The sequence below is a fragment of the Acanthopagrus latus genome, chromosome 7 (assembly GCF_904848185.1).
Source record: "Acanthopagrus latus isolate v.2019 chromosome 7, fAcaLat1.1, whole genome shotgun sequence".
In the NCBI taxonomy this organism is placed as follows: domain Eukaryota; kingdom Metazoa; phylum Chordata; class Actinopteri; order Spariformes; family Sparidae; genus Acanthopagrus; species Acanthopagrus latus.
Window position 1 is genome coordinate 6,013,821 of NC_051045.1, and position 25,650 is coordinate 6,039,470.

A 25,650-nucleotide genomic window follows, 5' to 3' on the forward strand; every position below is an offset into this window, starting at 1 on the left:
CATGTAAATAAAGGTATCATGATCACGCAAAGGTGTATTGGGTGTATTGGGTTTCATGCCAGGAACTGAGAAACATATTTAAATGAACACAGACTGCGGCCTTACACAGAAGTGTATTCAAATTTAACAGTGTGAAGTTTGTAGTGTCTTACATGCTTGGTTCAGAATTTACCTGTTAATTTCCTGACTGGTTTGACAGAATGTACCTGCAGATTTAGGTTTCGTTTCTGAGAGGCGTAAACCCTCCAGTAACATTTAAAACACAGGCGCCTGGAGGTCAAAGTCTCTCACAATAGGAAACGTCTGTACGCTTGGATTTGTTTAAAAGAAATGAAAACGAAATCACAAGGCAAGGACACAGTCGCTGTTTTATTTCAAGTTTTAGGAACAACCTCTTCACCAGTCATACTAACAAACAGGAACAACCCAAATTTATAACCATTTATACCTTAGTAAATGTGTATGAGCCCCATTTTTATTACTGCTAAATTCAAAATAAAATTTGGTCTTACCATCTGCTGTTGGACGAAGTCGATTGCAATTTGCCACATCTGTGGAAATATCTGAGGGAACAACTTTTATCCAAGTAGACATTACATTACATTTTATTGCAGCGGTCAAGACTCGTCTACAAAAGACGAGATGTTCGTACAGATTTAAATTTAGAAGGGTATTATGGATCAGGACAAATAAAATTCAACATTTAAGCATCATAATAAGCACGTAAATTGACTCCAGCTCTTCCAGTGTAAACAAAGTCTCTTGAAGCCCCGAGATCCAATATTGATTTGAGAAAAATGCTATTTACACCCTTTAAAAGCTCAAATCTGTGTTAGAGGGCATCCTGTCGGACGTGGGTGCACAAACTGAACCACTCATTGAGGATCAAATCAATTTGGGATCTCAGGGCTTCTGGAGACTTTGTATTTCTTTTTTTTTACCCATCTACTTCAGCTGTTTAACAGAATTCTGCAGCTCTGTTTTGCTGTGAAGCTCCAGAAATGTTTCGTAAACTAGGAAACATCACCTGACTTAAATAATGGCTGAATGAATTTTCATTTTTGTGTGAACTCATCCTTTAAATGGTAACACTACCTTTGACCAGGTCATTTGTAGAAAGTTTCCCATCTCAGTTTGCAGCTGTCACAATTAGGGGGGGGAAACGGATATAAACCTGCTCGTGTGTTAGTGAATTCTGTAGAGAATTTATTTTTGTGTCTCCAAAACCTGCACGCTGACAAAGCCGGCCAGACAAATTCCAAAAGTTTTTCTTTCTTATGAAAAATATTTGATTTGGATCTGGATTTGGATGATTAGTCATCCATCCAGCCTCAGTTAGATCTCGCCAGTTTCTGTTTCACTTTTCGGGCTTTGCAGCTGTTCCTGTGAAGAAACTTCCTCTTTTGCACGTTTGCATCTTTGATGAATTTTTGCATAGAAATAAAAGTCACCAGAAGAGTTTCATCTCTTTGACCTTCTCTGTATTCTGACGTTCAAGTGAAAGTAATGATCCCATTTTGAACGTTTTCTAAGAGTAATGGCGCCCTCTGCTGGATGTACAGGCACTGTACCTATACGTCATATTTAATCTCACACAATGTTACTTCCAATGACTGAATTTCACACATTTATTACTTATTTGCATGGGACTTCAGAACACTAATTTGGAGAGCACGGTGTTTCATACATGTATCAACATGTTCAAAACTGAAAGTGACTTGTAGCACATGAGCTAAAAAGCAGGAAATGCGTACTTTAACACCTCGTCGTCGCCTCTGCTTCCGCTAGTGTGAAAACTACTCCAAAAAAAAAAACCCAGACATACACCATCAGTATTGCAAACTGTTTATTCGTAGTAAATGAAAAGTGTGCAATTCAGTGAGTGGGAGAAAGAGCGGACAGGGGTGTCGGGGACGGTCGATGTCTTTGGTCCATATTTTGGTGGAGGGGATGTCGATGAATCGGTGGGAGACGAGAAAAGGCACTTGAGTTTACAGTTGTCTCAGAAAGGTTGTCTTGAGAAGAAGAACACGGGTTTACTGGAAGAATGAATCAACTAGATGTTTAACCTCCATTTTGACTAATATGAATATCACATACGAAATGCCCCATGTGAGCACAAAATTATATAGCTACATATATGTATATACAGGAAGGAGTCAGAAAATTAACTTGGGAGGGAAGAAGAGGAGGAAGAAGAGGAGGTGAAGAGTTGGATTTATCCCCTTTGGAATTCTTTACAGGCAGAAATAAAAAGAAGAAAAGAAAAGAAAAAGGCAGCAACTTTAACAGGACGAAATTATTTCTTTGGCGAGAACCTAAATATTCCTACAGTTTGGAATGTAAAAAGAAAAAAAAGTGGTTAAAGTGAGATGGTGAAAATCTCTGTTGAGAATGACTTCCTTTGAGTTTTGATTGAACAAGTCCAGCATCTTGAACACAAGAAAGACGCTGGAATTAAAAAAAACAAAAAAAACACTTGTTTTAGTAAAATTTGGTATATTTTCCTCCCGACAATGTCAGTCAATAAAAATCTTTGTGACAAAACAAAGTCACCACCTCTGAGAACGCTTAAAGGAGTAGTCTGACATTTAAGGAAATACACAGCTAATGTTACCAAGAGTAAACATGAATCAGAAGATTGATTGTGATGCTTCTTTGAGCAGCCGGTTAGCTCAGCTTAGCCTAAAGAGTGGAAACGGGCAGAAAGCAGCTTCCCCGGCTCGGTCAAAATCTGCCTATCAGCACCTCTAAAGCTCACCAATTAACATGTTTTTTATTTTTTGATCACGGCCAAGAAAGAATGTGACAAATAACCTCCTGCAATTGGCTAACTGCCATTTCTACGCCACAAAACACACACGTTTGTTTGATGTAAACAATCGAGATACAGTACACAAGTCGAGCTATAGTTGAGTGAGAGAGAGTAAAGTGGATTTTGTTACATTCGGACAGGAAACAAAGCGGTTTCCCTCCATTTCCTTCCCAACACTTCTGATAAAGCATAAATCTCACGTGATAAAGCAAACCTCATTGTGTCCAACATGGGTTCAATAGTTGTTGTTATTTTTGCCCAAAACAGCCACAAGGGGGCAACAACCAGTTCATTCCACAATTGGAAAACAAACTTTGAAAAGCAACCATCCCTATAAAAAAAAAATAAAAAAAATATATATATGAATTGAGCTTCCAGATTTTGAAAGTTACTGCCTGCAGGGGGCGACTCCTCTGTTTCCAAAGGAGTCTGATTTTCATGTAAGCTTATGGGAAAGAGACCCGACTTCTCACTTGATTTACTACCTAAATAAAATGTTTTCTAATGAGTTTTTAGACTCAATCACTTGTTTCAAGTCTACGTCTACATTCCTCAGCTACACCCTCTTTCCCAAATATGGTCCCCCCCCCCCCAAGATGGCGACTACTGTAATGCCAAATTGGAAGGTGACATCACTGTCGGTCAACACAATGGTGAGATTTATGGTTCATCAGAAGTGTTTTCAAAGTTAGTGAGTGAGTATATTTCTCAAAATGTCAAACTACGGCCTCAGTCAAGAGTTAAGCTGTTTCTATGTCGTTACAGGACATACTAATCAAAGACTGCAAACAAACTACCGTTCTTTTCTCCACAATATTCACTAATATAATAACTGGAGTAAAGATTTTAATCTCAAACATATATAGATATAAAAAAAAAATCTCCCTGTGATCAGAAAAAGAGGGGGGAGAGAGGAAAATATTGTTTTAGTTTTCATTTTCCTAAAGTCTGAAGGAAGACACATGAATGATGAAATGCAGCAATAATGTAACAACCAGTTTTTCCACTACAGCCTCGCAGCTCCACAAACTGTATGTACATAACTACACGATGATAAGAGACCAGGGGTCCTCGTCCCTCAAAAAAAAAAGAAAAAAAAAAAGAGCCCACTGCCAGAAAACGCCTTGAAAAACAGGCCTCGTCAAAAGATCAGCAATGAGGTATTCACCAACTTTTTGTTTACAAACTCCCGACACGACACGACGAGGAGACTTAACCCCAACAACAGCCTTGAAGCGTCTACTTGGCAGCTGTAGAAGAGAAAAAAAAAAAAATCTTTGAAATCAATACAACCCACCAACGTATTCATCAGTTATACGTTCACAGATGGGATCAAGTGAGTATATAAAAAGGGGAAGAAGAGATCTTGCATCTTTTTCTCATACATATATTTAGAAATCGCACGTCTGCTCTACAAGTACCATCTGATTAGAAAGCTGTCATGACGCAGACATCCATGTCTCTCTAGAAAGGCAAATGTGAAGTCTCTCTGTGACTAAAAGGCAAGCACGTCATTAATATGCCATTCATGTGCATATAACAACAAATAACGAAGAAGAAACGGCGCAAGTGGAAGAAAATCCTTCAGAACTGATGTCAAGAACTAACTGTGAAACAGCATGTGGACAGTTTGTCTTGAGTTTTAACATTTCATTTAACAGTTATTCTACAAAAGGTAATGAGCCCTCTGTTATAAAAGAATGGACAGCGAGCAAGAAAGACGGCACACACGACGACCCTGTTGGCCAGCAGGAGGGCGATACATCACAGCCTCAGGCAATATTTGAAGGAATTGTTCTACATTTTTGGAAAATGAGCTAGTTCACATTCTTGCAGGGTCTTAGATGAGAAGTTTGGAAACACTCTCATGTCTGTATGGTGATGATGAAGCTACAGCTAGCAGCTATTCAACCAATTTAACAACCAGCTTTGCTCTGCTTGGATCTTTACCCCGTGTTTTTTCATTTCATTAATTTTTTTTGTACAAAATAAACAAGACAGAATGACAATTCGTATGCAAGCCCTTAACTGTCACGGGTCGAACATATTACTTCCTCCCTAGGACTTCTGTGAAGTTTGTGAACTTTGGAGTTTTGCGTATTGGCCGATTATGTTAAATTGGGACTAGCAACAAAATAGTTTCCACCTGCATTCATACAAAGCTAAGCTAACCAGCTAGCTTCACAGCCAGCGAGAGAACACGAGATGCATCAATCCTCTCATCTAATGCAAGAAAGGGAGGTAGCCATTTCTCAAAACGTCAAACTATTCCTATCAGAGAGCAACCTGCTCTCAAATAACATCGAAGTCCTAGCGTTAACACGTTTCCTACCTTGTTTGTAGCAGCCATACGAAAAGCTCTGGATTACAGTTTGATATGTCCTTTTTTTTTTTTTTTTTTAATTTTTTTTTTTTTAAACCTTGCAAAGATTAACGATAGTCTGTAGTGTTGATTGCATGTTTTCTCTCCTGATGACAAAATTCCCTGTTAACACTAGAACTACTTCCTTTCCACGGTGAAGGCATTGAAATGGTTTGGGGAGACAAGGAAAAGAAAAAAAAAAAAAAGAGAAAGATCTGAGGTGCAAATCAGAGAGCTGACATAAGCCACAGCAAGAATAGAAATAGTACTAAGAATCTAACTTCAATAATGCGCAAATTGTTGCAGGTAATCCTGTCAGTCTCTGGCATTAAAAACAGAGACTGACAATAGCATAGCAATGAGATCTCTCAAAGGGGCCTAAAGATAAGAGCTGTTACTGCAACCAGGATGAGAGAAATGAGAAAAGGAAGAGCGATTACAGACGAGTGAGAGCTTTTCAAGTTCGAGGGATGAATGGATAGATGTAGAGAGGTGGCAATACAGCTCAACTGACGGAAATATGTAAACTGGTATTCTATTCTTCATTGAGAGGAGTTAGTAGGAGGGAGAGTGTGGAAGGTATGGGAGGGGAGTGCAAGGGTTAGTGGGTGGGGTTGATTTGAGTGCAGGGTTTCCAATGTCAAGGGCAGTGCGTCCGCGGCTGCCTTTGGGGCAGCCCGTTATGAGAGGGTCGTTCTTGGTTGTAGGAGGACGTGGAGGAACGCGAGGGACCTCTTGAGTTGTTAGAGTGATGTGAAGTAGGGCCAGAGGAGCCGCCGTCGCTCTGGTAGCGGTGGTTACCACGAGTGGCGTTCCTGTCATGGTAGGAACCGCCGTTATACCGCTGACCACCCGAGTGATACCCTTGTCCCTGGAAAGTACGCCTGTTACCTTGGAAAATCTGAGAGTAGAAATCAAAAGTCAGTAAGCGACTAAAAATGATTACACTGCTCAGGTAAGTTTTGAGGTCTGAATGATTTCCTGCTGACCTGTTTGGTGGGTGGAGGGCGGTTTTCAATGGGTGGGCTTTGGGTCTGGGTGGGAGGAGGAGGAGTTTCCAGGAGGCCTGGGCTGGCGACAGAAGAGGACGTGGAGCTGCAACGGGACCTGTTTGAGTAGCCTGTACGCGGGTGGTACACTGTGGAAGAAAAACAACAAGGTCAGTCACTAACAGTACAACCTGGAACCTTACTCATGAAGCAGGAGTTCTAAATAAGCTCAAAAACCCAGAAAGGTTTTTTTTTTTTTTTACCCTGGTCTATATTTAGGATGAGAAGGGGTTCCAAGTCTGTTTGCCTCAAAATTCAGAATTTCTGATGTTGCTACCTTCACAGCACACATATCATCCTCTGACATCAGGCTTTTGTCTTCAGTGCACAGGCAGCCAGACGTCTCACTCTCTAGCCACTTCCGTTATCATCGCCGGAAAAAGTTAATGCATCTAATTCAGAACCGCATGAAGTAAATGATCTGCTGCCTTCTACCGCTCCCTGCAACGATCCGCAAACTCATCTGATGGTAATGGGAAATACATCAATTACTAATTATCTACTCAAGTTAAGAAAAAACCCTGCATTTACACACTAATGTTGGTGTTAAAATGATAAGACTAACCATGAGAGTACAGCATAAAATGATGCAGAATTAAGTGGCGAGTTAGTGAAATGCTAGTGGCTAAAAACACATTTGCCTCAAACTCACTTTGAAGGGCAACATGAATGCAACTCACACTCCCATTCCTCTTCCTCGATACAGAGAAGTGTCAGCCATATGACCAAAGCGCATTTATTGTATTTTAATTCTTTTTTTTTTAAACTTCACAAGGTGTTCTTCACACCATCTGAAATGTCTAAAAATGGATTATATACCCTGAGACCGAATGTGTGAGGTGTATCTAATAAATGCTTGATGACAGTTTGAGTTACAGGGTTTTAAAGAGGACACTTCTCAGATTGAGGTAAGCAAACTTCTAAATTCTGTGTGCACCTTTAAAGGCACCCTTCATAACTTCAGTTAAGTATATGAAGTCTGTGTTTGTGTCTTCCTTCTCAGCAGCACTGATTACATGACTTTCTCTGGAACCACATAATAGAAACGTGTTACTTTAAGACTCATTTCTGTTTATAAATGTACAACCTGAGAACCTGAACACTGCTGAGAAGAGATGATTCTGTGAACAATATTTAAAGCTGTGCACATGTTTAAACTTGTTGTTAATGATTTTGTCAAATGCCAAATATGAAAACTGGATGTCTGCACAGTTGTGCATTTTGATGTATTAATAGCTTAATTTCCTCTTTTACGCTACACAGAAATTAACATAATGAAGTTATATTTAGCTTGATTTACACACCCTTCAAAATAGTTCAAAGTTTTGCTTCTTCTGCACTTCTGTTTTGGTGGCATCTGGGCCTCTTGGAGTCTTTTTGTATTTTTAGTTTTGTCCATTTCCTCTCCAAGTCGTGAGATGCTTGTTGATGAGGGTTCTCAGTAATCCACATCATGGCAATTCTAAGTATCGTAGGTTAGTGGATTTTCTTGTTTCTATCAAGTTCTGACATGTTTTTGTTTGTTTTTGCTTTCAAAACGGCTGAGGATTCACAGTTTCATTCGGGATCATCAAGATAGCCACAGGGAGAAATATTCACTTGAACTCAAATAAAAAAAGAGATAAAACCAGATGAACAGGATGCTGTACCTGATCCAAACCCTGTGATGCTCGTCTTCAGCGGTTCAAGATCAAATGTAAATCTTACAGCTTTCCCAAGATCCTCGTCGTATTTACGTTCACTAACAAAGTGCTGTGGAAAAGCAAAGAGACAACCAATCAATTATTATTATTATTGTTATTATTAACCACCAGCATGCCCAAAAATACAACAGGATAATATATTTTAATTTGTGATTTTCTTCCATATAGTCACCCTACTCATGATTCACCTTGGAAAAGACAACCACTAACTACAAATGAGCTTTTCATTTAACTTTCAGTTGTAGCACAATGATCAACACCCACCTCTCATTTGGCCAGCTGTGAATTTGTTCACATTTTGAAACAAAGAGACAGAACAAACCAAACTGAAGCAGCAGTTTTGTTAAAGTACCTTGATGTCTGCACGCAGTTCGGTCAACTGCTCTTCAGACATGGATGCTGACTGGTCGGTCAGCCGTCTGAGCTCCTCTGCTCTTTTCTGCCGGGCATCCAAAATCAACACTGAAACACAAATAATGTGATGATTAACAGACAACCAACAAGGGAACCTCCAATGTTTTTGTGCATGGTGTCGCTGATTCACAGCGTACTACAAATGCTGACCGATTATGTCCACTGCAGGCACAACTCGGTGTGGGATGCAACTAATCGACTAAATGTTTGATTGTTAAAATGTCCAAAAACTAAATATTTTCAGTTTACTATCACAGAAGAAAATCAGCAGATTCTCTTGACTGACATGCTGTAACTAGACAAAATTCAGTAGTATGTTTGTGACTTAAATTATCAATCAATTAACAAAATAGTGCCAATCATAATTTTATAGTTACTCTGCATGTTTCTCTCAACTACTTAATTCCATCTACATATTCCCTGCAGTCGCAGTAAGTTTCGTTTTCTTGTGAGAACTCAGCTGTGTACTTTAAAATGACACATACAAAGTTCAGCTGACTCAGCATCTAAAGATAAACAAGGGTTAAAGATCAAATAGTGATTCTGAGTATGTGCCAGTGTGAAGGCATGTGAGTCACTGACATTAGCATCATTACACACTTGACATACTTCTTTAGCCTTTACTCTACACACAGCATCTATTCAGGTAAGTCAAGAAAGGCGTAACACGTTTACTGAAAACACTTATTTGAACCTCTCATTTACCTCTGCTCACTATCCTGCCATCACAGTTTGCATTTGGCGTGTAACTAATAATGGATGTGTGCAATTTGTATGAACCTGACAATGTAGTAGACTGTAATTACAGACATTACAGAAAAAACAAAACCTAATTTCAAAATTACATATTAGTTTATTATTAGTTTAATATTTCATCCCTTTTATTTGGGGGTCTTGGTAGAATAGGTTTAAATACATTAATAAAAACAAAAAAAACAACAAACATTATTTTTCTTATATGCTGCATGCAGCCCTTTTCACACTGTGACTTGAATGCATTTTAGATACAGAGTGAGACATCGTGCCTCAGTCATGTTCAGTCTTTGTTGAGAGTTGCACATACACAAACCAACGGTTTCATTTCAGGCAGTGCAGGAGCAATGTTTTCTGCGGTGTGGACTTTTTTTTACTTGGCAGACTTTTTACATGCACAAAAAAAAAAAAAAATCAAAAATATTTCTTCGATTCCTCTGTTTACAGCTAGAGGGAGCTCCATAGTTTGAGGATAGTGCTGAATTATTTGCTGGCTAGCCAATTAGTTGATCAACAGAAAGTCAATCATTTAGTAGATTATTATTAGTTGTTGCAGTCGTTCCGGTAAAATGACCAAACATCTTTCTTTTCTGTTATATTGGATAGTAAAATGAATTTTGGGGGTTTTGGACTGTTGCTCAGACAATACAACACAATTGTAGACATAACTGAGCTTTTTAATATATTCCACAGACCGAACTATTAAGATGTACAGCTTTTCCGGAACAAGTAAGCTTTTTGGTCAAACAAGGGAAATGCTCATATTGTCTTATACTGTCCTATTGTTGGAGTGATATGTATGGGGGGAAAACCATGTTAGCTTTACAGACCTGTGTGTCTAAGTGAGCATCATGTGTTGCTGCTGCAACTTCCAGTTCTACTCAATCTGTTTTTACTTACAATCCCCTACCATAAAGGCCCTGAATATGGCTGCAATTATTATCTAGTCAAACTGTTTCTAAGATTACAAAGCAATTAATCTGGGAGGCATATAAATCAACTAATTGTTTCAGCACTGGTGTACTGTACTGAAACCAATAAATTTTTTTATTAGATTAAGACTAAACCTAAAGTAGCTGCCAAAATAAACACTGGTTGCACCCCTTAAATATGAGTACTAGCTACAGTACTGGTACCTTCAGCACCACAGATAGCAGCAAACTGTGCTAAACAATACCAACAACATCCTCTTTTCCCATTTGTACACCTACGGTCAGAGTGGTTTTTCAGTTATAGCTTTTGCAGCAGGAGAGAAAAAGCTTATGAGAGAAACAATAAGTTAACATAAGTACAGGAAGCAGATTAGTAGAAGGTAAGTTCTGAGGAAACCTGGCTTTTGTAATGTTGAAGAAATCCTAGAGTTTCTTTGCTTTCCTCTCAATTCCCCACACACTGCGCACAAAAACAGCATTGAGTCTCCCTTGACACCTGACACTATTCACTTTTTCCAGGCCTGGAACACACAACACTGAGAGGACAGAGAAAGAGAGAATGGCCTACTTGTACAAATATGCAGTCTTGCTCTGTCATGTTACATACACACAGTGGTTGGTATGCTCCAGGTATATCAGGACCCCGAGGGCATCGCTGCAGTTTTGAAGAAACTGGGACTTGCTGTTCTACAACAAATTCTTTTTACTTCCTCTCGGAACTTCTGAGAATCTGACCTAGAACACTTCCTGAGTCAGGTGACCACATTATGAGAAAAATACCAACAACAGCTCAGATGGCATGTGACCCGCAGGTCATGGTTCAGACGACGTAGTTTCAAATACTTACTGGATTCCGCTTTCACTTTGTCCATCTCCCCCAGTAGAGTCACTTCTCTGTCCATTAAACTAAAAAACACAGAGAGAGAGAGAGAGACAGGGAGGAGGTCATTTTTCTCCACTCACTTCAAGATAAGAGGGCATATTGTGAACGCTGACTTTGCACTGGGATTACGAAAGCTATTCCAATAAAAAACAGCTGCACACTCGGAGACGGGAGCATTTGTGAATAACAATGCTAAACAGCAAGTGCAACACATTTAGGTCAACATTTAAACACTAACACATGGAAGAAAGTTCAATGCTGTGTGATATCAGCAGCAGTAACATACTGCAGTTCTCCGTTCTCATGCCATATATCAACATGTCTGCCGTTATGACATCATAAACCACAACCTTGAGTGTAATATTGTTTTACCACAGTTTGACTTCCCAGCACCTACTTAGATTGAAAAAACTGAATAACCACAAATCATCATTCAAAGAAAAATGGTTCCATTTATGAGTAACTATATTTTCCTATGGCAAGTGATGGGTAAAAGATTTTCTTAAAACCCTGTGCGCACTCCTTATTGGCAAAATTACTAAAATGCATTTCCCGTGTTAACCTGCCACCCTTCATCATCTGCCTTGGGACCACTTATGAACAGTCAAGGTTGATGCAGTGTTTCCTGGGTGTCGACCTTTTAATACGAAGATGCCGACCACTTTATCATCACCATCTTATTGCTGCAGTTAACATACACGACAGCGATGATGCAGATTCAGAAGATGCACTACATGCTGATGCATATTTGTGCATTAATAACTGAATATGTTCTGTACTTTGTGTCGTTTGTCGCTGTACCCATGTTGTATAATGACGTAAATACCTTGTATTTTGGCATCTTTATGACACTTCATATATTTGAGTCATTTTCTCACGTTGCTGATAAGCCGGTTCACCAAATATCTTTTGCCAACTAATTCAATATTGTGCTCAAATGTGGTGCTACAAAGTAACAATGACGTATGACTACAGTGGAATCATGTCACGCACTGAACCTCCAAGCTGAAAGCTGCTGGTAAGTGATATATTTTCATCATAAAGTGTATTTGTTAGTGTTTTGTAACCCATGGCTCTCCACCCCCTGCAGTAAAAGAGAAAATCCACTTTCTAGCATCCCTGCCCAATTTATCCAATTAGAAGAGACCTCTATAATGAGGCTGTCCTGTCTGTTTGTGAACACACAGAAAGCAGGGTTGTCCCAGTTTGCTTGCTTCCATTTCTTCTGATAAATGCCCCAAAAGTCTACACACAAAAGCTTTGAGACCTGAAGTGCCAGGTGGATTGTCTGCCTAGACTGCTAGCAGGTGTAATAGAATGCAAGCTCCTGCCTCAGGCTCTCTCTAGACAACTACTTCTGCCCTTTCTTGTGCATTCAAACGAGGTCAGCACCATGAATGTCTTCGTGAAGTGGATGTGCACTTGATTGTGCACTATTCCAAGCCAGTTGAGAGCTGGCGCATCACAGACTTACTCTTGAAAGGCCAACTGCCTACACACGACTGGCAAGAAATCATTTACTGATACAGCTTTACTGATACAGATTTTTGAGATTTTAATTTTAACCAATGGATAAAATTCTGAAAACAAAAAAAACCCATTTTTTTTTAAGGTATTAGACTCAGAAAAAAAGAACAACAACTGCTCCGTTTTGTATTGATTGTGTACGGGAAAGTCTGTAACAGGATTCTACTACAAGAACTCAAAAATTACCTCACAGCCTACAGTGTTGTTCTTGGAGGCTTTGAAACACTTCTGCCTTTAGATGGTTGGATGACACATTACTCAACCTAGTTGAAGTGTGCAGAGCTCTTTACAGTCACGATCTCTCTCTGCCTCCAGTGCAGCATTAAAAAGCCCTTGAATAGAAATATATATATGTATATGTATATGCAAGTTCTGTGGATAACTGTACTTTATGTTTGACATCTGGCTGACTGCTTCTAGCATAAATAAGGCTACACCCATGATGAATATCAAGGTTTTTATGTAAACTGGTACAGTGTCTTGTAATATGGTGAATGGTGATGCTGCTCTATGATCCTTCCCCCTCAGTGAAGTAACAAAGTGCTTAATGCTTTACAGCACCATCAGTGATGTTGTTGAAACTGGATCATATTTTGTGGAGAAAATATTTTTGTGTTTCCCCTCTAATGTCCTCCAGCTGCTCTGCCTCAACACTGTGATTTACTGCTTTTTCTGAACCTGTAACTGCTGCATACCGTAACTAGGAAAGTTAGCTCTGCTAGCTGGAATCGTACTCATCATGACAGAGATGAAGTGACTGAAGAGAACTTTGACGGAGAGAATCTAGAAGAGAGAAGGAGACAGTGACGGCGCAAGACACAAGAGTCCCGTTCCGACTGGCTCCCATTTAAAAAAGGACCAGAGGTTCAACATATGTTACAGGTCAGTTTCCTATTATGCAAAGCCTCTGTGCCGGTGTCATCACATAGAGCAAAGATAAGAAAAATGCCCTTTGACTCACTGATGGTAAAGCAAAACCTATAAAAATAACACACATACACACACACACACACACACACTGCTTCAGTAAACATGCACCATGTACTAAAGAATATTAAGGAACACAAATAGTCCTCTTTGACCAAATAGTTCCAAGAACTTTGGACCTGGAGGAACAAACTCAGGTACTGAAAGTTCATTTTGTAGTTTTCTGTTTCCACTGTATCTGATGTTTGAGTTGAATGTAATGAATGACTGAAATGTCCGTCCCTCATCCCAATATTGGTACTAGTTAAAGCGTCTGCGATACCTGACAAAACATTGATTGTCAGCCCTGCAAACAAAGTAACAACCCTGGAGCTATCATACAGGAACTAAATTTAGTCCGAGTTCCTCAAGAGGATCTTCATCCCCAGGGAAAAGTGCTGCAGTGGAAACGCCCGTGCAGGCTGTTTTGTTATACCCTCACTTTCCAAACAACTCAAAGCACCTTGAGCTTCAACTCTAGCCACTGTGACCACACTTGAAAATAATTTTACACACCAGCTCTGGAGCTCAGCAAACGTCTGCTTCATCCTCTTGATTGAAGAGTCCATCTCCTCCTTGACCACCATCCTGTAGCGAGTCAGTGAGGCTGTGCATCTCTGTAGGTCCTTCACGGATCGGTCAATGTTGGAAGCTGAGGACATTACACATGAATAAGGCTCAAGTGGTTTAACAGATTTTGTTCCAGATTGGCCTTTTTCTGTCCCAACTCTTAGTGCTTTATTAACCAATGCATAAACTACATGCAGGACAAGATCATTCGGAGGGTACGGTGACTAACCTATCTTCTTGACTCCTGATGATCCTTGCTCATCCATTGTGGGTGCAAATGAGAAAGTGGGTGGATGTGAATTTGAGCCTGGCCTGGGTCGGTTCTTGTTGCCTCTGGGACCTTGCTGATTTCTACCTCCTTGCTGTAAGGCGGGACTTGGAGCGCTACCTTGACTTTCTGCTTCTGCACCTGTGAGAAAAGAGATTTCTTTACAGCAAGTAAAGTAAGTGGTTTCCCAACTGACTTTTCCCAAACAGCAGAGTATTTCTGTAGTTTCTGTTTTTCTTTGGGTGAAAAAAAAAAAAAGAGAAAAACGTAATCAAAAACCTTAAACAAAGATGATACTGGGATGTGATATGATACCTTGTTAAATCTGATAATTTGATCCAAGTCTCAGGAAAGTTCCATGTCATTTATTTCTTGGGCAAGTCAAGTCCTTAGTTAAGGCAAGTCACGTCCAAAGTCATGTCACTTCCCCTGCAGTCATAAATGCACTATCCGATCTTTATAAAGAGAATACACAAGGTATTAGTACCTGTCCAATAATATCACTGGCCATCTAACCTGATCAAAAAGTATGACAACGCACTCAACTTGTATTATAATTATTGATTTTCATTAAAATATATGTAATCAAAAAATATATTTTTAAAAACCTTATAACAGCTGATTTTTTTTTCAACATTTCTCAATTAAAAAAAAAATCCCTCCTAATAACCGTAAAACTGTGAAATAGTGACAGACAATAAAAACTAATCAACAAACAAACAAATAATGAATAGAGACAAGTCATTCAAGTCATCTTCTCATTCACATCTCTGCCTTAAGCAGACTTGTTCCTTTTAATAATACAAACTACTGCTATTTAAGGTTTTCTTTGTGGGCAAGATTCCTTCACAGAAAAGTTTGTATAGAATACAAGCAAGAATGTCATGCTGTCTGACATCAGTTGGTACAAACTCAACACATGTAGAAGGGGAAAGTGGTCATATAAACAGACCCATAACAACTAGAAAATCGGACGGAAGGAGAAGTTTGACATGTACTTAAAATGGTCCATGGCTTCGATGGGGAGCCGTCAAGGGGATGTGAAAGTTACTGGGATTGACAAGGAAGTATTAAACAATAGGTGATGTAGGTAACAGTCACACCACAAAGTGACATTCTCTCATTCAAAAGTGAACTTGTGAAAAGTGTCTTAAATAGGCGGAGCCACAAACTTTGCAACAATGAAAAATCTCAAGGCTGCAAGTGGAAGCCCTAACCTTTACTTCCATTTCCAGTGCTTCCCTCTACTTTCACTTTATTTTTTGGTTCACTCTTCCCTGCCTATCTAAGCTTCCAAACCATTTTGTCTAATAAAACGATACTTCAAAAAGGGAAAATTAAGCTTTCCCAGGTAACCAGAAGAGAGTTTTGAGAGAGGATTTAAACCACTCTTCATAAAAAAAGGTCCATTATGTCAGAGATGGCTGTTGTATGTCACATATCCCGCCCCTTTCTCCCAAAAGCCAAATGTCTGCTTTTTCACAGCCAAACCAGAAAAAGTATCAGGCAGTCGTGTTGTTGCACTGATGCCAGCAAACAGTTGAGATTAACAAAAGCTTCAACAGATTAGGTGCGGGTGCAGACAGACTTTGAATAAGCATGGACTTGGAGGATATCAGGTTCAAAGATTAGACATTAAAAAGTAATTGATTCAAGAGCTCTGATGTGATGAGCTGACGGCATCACGTCACTCTGTACTGAGCTGCAAAATAACTTGGTGCTGTGAAACCATGGACATAACTAATAAAAGTATCAAATGAGGGGAAAGGGATTTGTTTCATGGTGCAAAGTCAACTTACTTTTTAAGCATTTTTAAAAATGTCTTTAAATCAAGTTTAACCGCTTATTCTATTCATGCAGTTTATGTCCCAGTGACCACTGAATGTGAAGTTTCTGTCTTTCCATTCATTCAGATTCAAGCCTGGTCTTGTTAAAATCACTGCCCAGGGGCGTTGCCAAAATAGCTGTGAAGTGTGGAAAGGACTTTGAAACAACTTTGCTGATGGTCAGCTAGCAAACTTCATACCTTTTTAGTTAATGGGACAATAACTTAACATTTAATTCCAAACTTACATCATTTACATTGACTCTTTTCTCATAATTGTCTGCAATCCATTTGTGAAATGTTTTTTTGTCTAACCCTAACAAGAAAAAAAACCCTTCCTCTGTTCTGGACTCTCCAGCTCCATTTCCCCTCAAAGCGTAGCAGTCAGGAACAACTCACCAGCAAAAATTCACCAAAGTTGAACTTCTCTTGGCAGAACCGTTGCATGTATTAATCTTGCATCTCTAAATGGATTGTCTGATTATGCTTATATAATTAGCATAAAAATAGATTTTGCTGCAAATTTTATCACCACTTTCAATCCTGCTGTGTGTCTAGGCCTTTAAACTGCTGGGTATGACAAAGGTAATCCCTAGGACACCAAGAAAATTCCAATTTTAATCTAATACAACAAAGCACAGCCCAATATTCAAACACCCTGGAGTGGGTAGCTTCTCTTTAAACGGTGTTCAGAGCAGATGTTTACATATAAAATTAAAATCTATGTTGGTTGAAGCAGGTTACGGCATGATAACTTCATAAAAACAGCTTATTTTCCTTCATAATTATCAAAGCTGTGATTACCAGTGGTTTCGGATGTAGCAGGTTCAGAGTCCAGCTCGGCTGCATCCAGGGAGGCAGAGTCTAACTGTTCACTCAGGGAATCCAGTGACTCTCCATCCATTACTGATCCGTTGGCATGAAAGCCGTTCATCTCATCCTTGCCCTCCTCAGGGGATGTGGCCTCAGGTGGAGCAGGCTCTGCTGAAGCCTCAGGCTGAGGCTTGGGCTTCTTTTTCTTCTTGGGCTAGACATGGAGGAACAGAATAGAGAGAATGTTCATCAGTCTGACATTGTTATCTATATTCAATCAGTGGACTGACATGGATTAATTCATCATGCCTCTTCCACAACTAAATGAATGACATGTACATCTTTCAACATTCATAGTTTGCGATTAACAAAAGCACTTTGAACTTGTTCTTTTATGAAGTACAGAAACAAGTTTGAAGTATCTCAAAAGTATGGCTGACATAATTATGCTTACTCAACAGAGACAAATCAATTGATGTAGGCTTTCTGGCTCTCACCTTCTTTTTGCCGGTGACATTCCACTCCTTCAGGATCTCAATTGCGCTACCTGATGTTCAACACAAACGATGATGACAAAGGTATAAAGTGAGGCATGACAGGCATGAACCTTGTAATACCCATCCAAACACATGAATGCCCTGAGGTGCCGTTTGCTAAATGAGGAACAAAGCAGTGTGACGTCCGAGTACAACCTTTTTGTTCTATTTTTAAACTTGTAAAACTATAGGAATGCAAATAATGCTCAGAGTTATGAAAGCATGGCGTGCATGCATGAAGAAAAAAGTTGTTGTCAAGGTCACGTTTAAACACAAACAGTGGGCAGCATGCCAAGATAACAGTTCCGACTAAACATCACATAAAGTATTGGTGAAACTACGCAGATAAGGACGTCACAATATACCAGCATACATTATACAGGTTATCTTAAGTCTTCTCCTCATGTGGTGAAATTACCATTGTCATTAATACATAATTGTGCTAAAATATGCAATACTTCAAGTTTTATAGTGTTATGTTACTACAGTAACTTTATGTTTATGTGTTTGAGTGCAAAGAATTTCCTGTTCTTGAGGTCAACGCTGACGTCTTCATACCTTCTAAGAAAGCTTGAACAGCCTTGTCCACGCAGTTCTCAAAATGCTGCAACACCAGCACAATCTCATTGTTACTTTTGTTGGGGACGACTGCCCTGACAGCGCTGATCTGTAAAATAAGAGGACATAGTATGAGAGGAACCACTTTTAAAATCATCTCAAGTTGACAAAATAAATGTACAATGAAGGTGTTTTCACATGTGTATAACACTTACCCTAAGGACAGGAATTTATGGCAGTTTGTATGATAAGTTCAAATGTGTAACAGCAAATATATCTTTTGTTTTTCTTAATAATGCAAAAACAAAACATACTGGCTCCATATGGGCTCCAAAATAAACCAACATTCACAAAAATGAGGTCTAGGACCATGTGTGTTTTGGGGCGAGTAGCAAGCTAATAATGGAAGTTTATCAGTAAATATGATGGCGTTCATTTTCAGAGTTAGTCAAGAGGTAGGATTAGGCATCTCATCAGCACTGATTTGTAGAAAAACCCAAGAAAAACAGTGTACCATGACACTTGTCTATCAAAAACATTTAAATACATCAGCAGCAGACACACTGGCAGTCATCATAGAGCATTGTATGAAGTTCCACAAAGAGCAGTGTGAAAAACAAAAAAACAGTTCCAACATATAACCTATTACTCTCATTATTTAATCAGCCTCAAACGACACTTGACATTCACACAGTTTCTCAGTCAACTGAGTCTGACTTTGAACGTACATCCTGCTTTTACGTTGGTGGCCCTTGCTGTGAAAGCAGTTTGAAATAAAGTTGTGGTGAAGTGACAGAGACCCTTTTAATGCCAACAGGTCGGACAGGGAGGTAAGAGTTGATCCAACTCCCTTTGCTGGTTACACAAAACCTCAAAGTCAGAATTTTACGGTCACTGAATTTGGTGGCAATCGCTCAACCCCCAATTCCAGTAAAGGCACTTGAATTTGAATGTCTGAAATTACATACATTTTAGAATTTCTTGTGTAAAACTTAGCCATTAGCTACAATTGTGCCAGTCATGTGCAGTGTGTATATATGTCTTACCTTCTCTTTCATCCGTTCAGCTGTTCCTCCTTGGGACATGACCATTTTTGAGCGAGTGTCAAACACCACCCCAGACGTATCTGAAAAAATATAACAAACACCAAACTCCTTTGTTTGTTCTGGCCTTGAATCATATTTGCAAACCTCTGTAGAACATCATTTGCAAAACAAATCAGCCATCAGACATCTTCACAGAGATTTCCTGGAAAGAGTACTCGGCTGTGTTTATGAATCCCAATCACATTACGAGGCATACATTTTCATCTCCAGTAAAAAAGCTGACACTTTTATAATGTTTATCTGTGTGCTGAGACATTTTTCAATGTATCAAATAGTTTTAAGACAGATTTGATTACTGTAAGCATTGTGTGTATTCAAAACTGCATAGTGAGGAAAAAGTCAATGCCAACATCACTGCACATTGTGCTGTGGAGCTGGAAGGACATGTTATTTGGGCATTTCAGCACAGCCACTTCAGCTTCTATCACAAAGCAGCAGGCACTTGTGCAAAAAGAAAGGGACAAAACCTCATCACATCTGTCTCGACAGTCTGGAATCTGCATCTGATTTAGAGGGCCAAAAGCAAACGAAAGCCACTGAAAAGACGTTCTTGAGCGCACAATTCCAAATTCGTGAAAACACCTTCGGGGTTTCTATTATCGGACACACAATAAAACCGGTCCATGAAAGGAAGAAGTGGCTGTGTAAGAATCATAAACAATTTTCAACAAAAGGTCTAAAGACATTTCTTTTCAAGACTGAACAACAAAAGCTGAGTATGAATAGTCAGGTGAAGTCCAAAGTTCATCTACGGTCATTTAAAGACAAGACAAAAAGACGGGGGCCTTGTAAGAGTTGTTGTTCTTGTGGACAAAAGTAGGTTAATGCCACTGTAAAGGTCCACAGCGTCTCTTTATAACTATCCAAATTCTCTGTTAAAGTATTACCATCTGTTACACTGCACTCGCAGATTTAGGATGTGCAAAGGCATGTGAATACAATCATGAACACATTTTATATTTACGCCTCTGATCTAACCCAAACTTTCTTCAAATGCTGAGTCATAAAAACACAAATGACGAATTGTGTCTGCCTGTGTGTTTGTACACGAAATATATGCAATGACATGTAGAGTTCAATTTTGCTAATTCTATTAAAGAGTTAAAATAGCAAATACCTACCCTTATTGCTGTTTTTCTTTGCCATGTTGTCACACAGACGTTTCCGAGAAACACTTGGTCGTATTCCTCCCCAAGACTGTGATAACCCTTTAAATATGCTTTAACTGGTGATTAGACGAGGAGCCCAAGTGTGGGGACTTTTACTTGGGTTTTTCTAGAGTTTTTCTATCGAGCTCTCTCTTTTTAGAGAGATTCCAGTGAGGCTCACAACTGGCAGAAGTGTTGGAAGGTTCGGATCAGGCCTAAACCATTTAGGCAGAGATTCAGGTTTTCTTCCCGTTTCTCTCCACCAAGTTGATCCAAAACTGTGGGAGGAAAGGGGAGGGAAAGAAATACAGATGTTGATTGGAAATAGTTTTGCACCGTGAAATGAGAGTTCCCCAAATAAGTATATTGTAGATAACTGTTAACCATACTGTATGAAGCAAAAATGCACAGATACTAAATCTCAACTTCTGTAAGATCTGAAAATACGAATACAAATCAAATGACATCCATTTCCTCTGGCTATAAAATATGAATAAAAAACAGATTTCAATAAGTTTCAGTCCGTCTGGCAGAGCATTCTCAAGAAATCTGCAGTTAATATTGTCTTTGGCAGCAACACAGCATTTAGTTTGGAGGGGGGGAAAAAATCGGCAGGGCTGTCGAGAAGTGCATCTCTGAAGGGTATTTCATTTTTCGCTGCACTCTGCAGGAGCATCGAGTGATAACGTTATGAAGGTTACACAAATTATTCAGCATGCCTTCGCAGTCTGGGCAATGAACGGGCTGATGATGACTATAAATTCCAGAATTTGACATACTAACAGATGTTTTTCATAGGCATGACTGAGAACTATCTCAAATATTTTGAATTTTCCCTGCAGCCAAACTTTTAAGTGGCGGCACAAATGGGTGATGTCATCACTGTCATGGAAATTAAGATTTTTGACTCTGTGCCTCGGAACAAGAGTCCAACTGACACTGGATATTGGGAGTTAGTGCCACTATAAAAAGGGAGATGTGGGCCAACATACAGATATAAAAATTTTGGATATGGATAGGGGTGGGAGAAATAATCGATTCTTAGATGCATCGTGATGCGGATGTGGATGATTCTGAATCGATTCACAAAAGTCAAAAATCTATTTTCTGAATGTTAATTAACAACGTAATGTTGACGGAACGCAAGAGGTGGAACTCGTAATTGTGGAAGTGCAGCACCGGGACAGTCGATGGTGCGCACATAACAGAAAAACATGAGATGGCTGAACACAATGTACACATGTATTCAGTTATGATACATATCATATATTTTGCCCATTGCTAGCTTAAAAATGAACTTCATTTTCCAAAATAACATCAGTGAACTGAAAGAGTAAACTTCATTGGGAATTCAATAACTCAGCAGCACCAAGATTGAAAAGTGGACGAAGTTATGTCAACTGCTGCTCAGCGCTATATACACCGATCCCTGGACTGGTATACCAAAATAATAAAGAAAAAGATGAATCAATCAAATAGATGCATACCCAAAGCCGCTAGGATACCCAAAGGCTTATACCACTGTATCAGTTGATATATTGATGCCCAAAAGCTAATACTATGGATCAACAGGTTCTTATCACAATAAGCCTGAAGTAAAAAAGCAAACCGTAAAACTACCCAGTGTCAGAAATTATCCTAATGTCTATGCCAGTCATGTTTTTCTTTTCTTCTCAACATATGTGCCGATACTCTGTGACAGGCCAATCCCATCCGATAATGTAATAATAACTTGATTAATTGTGCCGCCCTACCTTGCAATATGCTTTTAATTTTTCTCGTCTCTTTTATTACTGGAAATGAAACTGCAACAAGAAGCTGACTCAGAAAAGGCACGGCAAATAGTTCAGGCCTAATTATGTTACCAAAATAGGCGCATCATTCGAGGTGTTTCTTATTCATTCACTGTTCTCAAATTAACCCTGCCATCAATTGGTCTACATGCAGAGAAACACGTTTAGAAAAACACCAGATAAATGAATTTAAAAAGAAACGACAGGAATTTGCGGAGTCTCAGAATGATCTTGGTTCATCCGGAAAGGATTCAATTACACTGCTGCACAATCAATCAATGAGACTGATACCTCAATCTCTTTAAAAGGCTACAGCCAAATCTGAGCTATTTTAATGACGTCCCATCCAGTCCCAAGAATGTTTCAACCGGATCTTCAGCAATCTGGACACAAATAAAAGGGCCGGCTGTCCTCCCTTCCTTTTAGGTTTCTCTTTCTGACCCGGTTCACCAGAAAGGGAAACTTAAAAAGTGTACAAACACACACCCTCCTGATTAGGACATGGCATGCCACAGTCCAGGCTCTTCCACACCTTTACAGACGTCAGACTGGCATATGCACAAACAACAAGTGACACTGCAGAAGCCACATAGGCAAGCGGCACTAGGATGCATTATGTTTATCAAGAGGGATGGTGCTTGAAACCTCAAGAGAGCTGGACCAGGTGCACTTGAGTGATGCAATACATAGTGAAATGCAAACTCAGCACTCAAATGGGAGTCGGTGACTGAGAAGTGAGCTTGAATTGAAGAAGTTGAGAAATGTAAATAAGGCGGGACGTGTGTGACATTATTAAAACGGAAGCACGGAGGGGCTTCTTCTGTCACAGTCACAACCCGCATACAGTTAGCCACAAACAAGCCAACTGTTCTCATGGGTCCTAACGTAGTTACACTTAAGAGACACCTCTCGTCACCACCGCCAATTCATTTCGTCTCCTGACACAGAAACAGTGACAAAGCAGTTATGTCAGTGATCAAAGTCTTCACAGTTGAACGAAGCACTTCTCAATCCAGGCCAGACGACTAAATATCAATAAACTGAAGCTATCTTATAAAACAGAGACCCTTGTTGCCTCTTGCCGCATCTTATCTGGCATCTTAGATGGCTTATTTACAGGTGAAATGTGCAAGTCTTTAGAAGTATTTCGCTGCAATATAGCTGTAAAAACACATCCAACACATCGACGGGTTACCTACATTCTCAGGATGACATGAAGCTTCAGCGAGCTTCACGACAAACTGGCCATTAAATAGCCAACTTCGTGTTAATGTTAGCTAACTACCCCCCTGTCTGTCTGTCGAGCGGTATGAATTCAGTTTTATGAAACACGACTGAAAAAAAATGTTAGCGTTTCCACTCTTTGCATTTTCTGCTGACTTCAAGATGGATTTTTTTAATATATATACACTTCAACTTACTTGCACAATAGGGTCTCTACCGTTCAGTCTTTCATTTCACATATTTGGCCGAAATCCGGCGGTTATGTTAACGTTAGCTTGCTAACATTGCCTTACGTTACGTGGTTAGCTTGGCACGGCTCTGCGATGCTGACCTCAATCATTTGCCTTTAACGCTGAATTCGCTGAACAACGCTGGAAATGACTTAATGCAACTCCGGGTATCAACGCCTTCCTTTAAGGATGGACCTTTGAATGCAGCCCTAGCTAGCGCGCAGCTAGCGGACTGCCTGGCTTTTATTATTCAATGCTCCGTTGTAAAGCTAGCCATCACTTAGCATCTCAACTAACGTTTAAACCGCCGCGCTGCTATAGAAGCATCAGTTGCATTAGCTCACTCTGTTAGCATAAACACAAAATCAGATACGTACCTGATGTTGGCAAGAAGACTGAAGAGTAGATTCTGGAAACGGTTTACCGCAGCTCCTACCACCAGCCGTCTTTAATGCCAAGTAGTCTGCTGTGGGCAATATTTTCCTAGACCAGACTCCTTCGGGGTTGCCAGGTTGGAGTCGAAGAACGCCCCTTTTAACACGTTTCAAGCGAGACTCTCCAGCCTGCCTGATCAATAAAAAGCCTACACCTCACATTGGATATTCTTATTAATATTATCGTTTATATTATTATCAGCAGCAGCATTGATTATACATTCACATTATATATTTAGTTAAATATACATGTATTATTAATACACACGGTTCAATATTTATTACCTCTTACACTTTAAATGTTTACCTACTTAACCTACATACATCCACATATTTCCTTTATCATATCCTCAGACATGCTCCTGGACCCACACGCTTCACATATATTTCATATACTTTACTTGTGTCAGACCTGTACTGGGACATCTATTGCATGTCTGCCCATCATGTGAGAGGGATCATTTCTCTGTGGCTCATCATAGGATTTCTACCTTTAAGGGTGCAACGGGTGAGAATTTTTGGTTAAAAACAGTATGTAACAGAGTTATCTACTGGAGCTAGCACGCTAACTGGCTAGTACAGGCCCATTCTTTCTCATAATAACACTTAGTACCCAAAGAGGCAACAGCCCAGCAACTCACCTGAGCACACCATGTTTTTGCTGAATCCAGAATCCAGGATGCTGCAGACTTCTAGCTGCATGGCTAACTGAGCTAATTAGGTAATTACATTTACAATTAATGTTTGCTCTGGTTCATATAACATTCCACCTTTAATCCAACCAGTTCACTTTGTCAGGGTATTCAAATCACAGCTGCTACCTGCATTCATCAGTGACAGTAGAGGAGCAAGAGGAACTCTCACAATGCATGATTTTGTTTTATAAAGAGGCTCCATGTAAAGGGACACTTTAGATCAAATAGTGGCTTGTGTCATTAGAGAACAACATGGCTGAATAGAGTAGGATTCATATACATGTAGTTCATGAGCATGTCAGAAATAGAGGTGCATAACTTAAATAAGATGTTGAAAAATACCCTGAAATAACATATGATCACTGAAGAGTCCAGTCACCACATGTCTTAGTTTTGGAAATGTGATTGTCCTTTTCAGTGTAGTCCATATATGTATTTATGTAAGCTTATTTTTTAAAGGGTTATTCCAATACATTGCACTTCCATAAGGTTTGGGGGCAATAAGAGTAGCAGTAAGACTCATTTTGGATCCTCCCATGAATCATAAATATACTTTGACGTGTAAAATCAGTGTAACGATACATATTTACAAAATGTGTTTATAATTACTGTGATGTCATGGTTACAGTCTGTCACTTTGACAGCAAATGTGGATTTAATAGCTGCTTCGTATTTTATCAATATTCATCTTAAACGCAGACTATTGAAAAAAACGAAAATATGTTGGAAATGTTAATTATGTTTGTTTCTTAAATTCATTACATCAACAGTTGTTCATAAAGACTAAATGGACAAGCTGACATGATATATTCCTCAAGCCAGGGCGAAGTGTTAAACACAGCTTGACTGCACAAACCTGGCAACCCAAGATCCACGTCGTCATTTCCGAAGTTCAGGAACCGGGTGCGCACGGTTTGCTGCCTTGTACCGCCCGGCTACACACACAGCTCCCCGGTCGGTGTTAAGCTTTAGCTGTCCCGCGCGGCAGTGTTCAGTGTGTTAGCCGTCTGCAGATGCTGCCATGACAGCTCTCACCTCGAGTGAAG

The 25,650-nt window shown here is 39.6% G+C and overlaps 1 protein-coding gene across 3 annotated transcripts; it reads right to left on the reverse strand.

Moving 5' to 3' along the window:
- Positions 1-1,829: 1,829 nt before the first annotated feature.
- spats2 (spermatogenesis associated serine rich 2) lies at positions 1,830-25,581 on the reverse strand. 3 transcript variants are annotated; one of them, XM_037103099.1, is made up of 14 exons: positions 25,461-25,581; positions 23,853-24,042; positions 20,202-20,506; positions 19,021-19,100; positions 17,975-18,083; positions 17,378-17,427; positions 16,872-17,094; positions 14,204-14,383; positions 13,921-14,056; positions 10,876-10,934; positions 8,282-8,391; positions 7,876-7,978; positions 6,167-6,315; positions 1,830-6,078 (listed from the first exon to the last, which is right to left on the reverse strand). In XM_037103099.1, the coding sequence occupies exons 3-14, from the start codon at positions 20,224-20,226 to the stop codon at positions 5,818-5,820; spliced, it is 1,485 nt and encodes a 494-aa protein (XP_036958994.1). In that variant the 5' UTR covers positions 20,227-20,506; positions 23,853-24,042; positions 25,461-25,581; the 3' UTR covers positions 1,830-5,817. The 3 variants fall into 3 exon arrangements, with proteins under 3 accessions (XP_036958994.1, XP_036958996.1, XP_036958995.1); XM_037103101.1 differs by lacking the exons at positions 23,853-24,042; positions 25,461-25,581 and adding an exon at positions 23,577-23,788; XM_037103100.1 differs by lacking the exons at positions 23,853-24,042; positions 25,461-25,581 and adding an exon at positions 23,443-23,577.
- Positions 25,582-25,650: the final 69 nt, after the last annotated feature.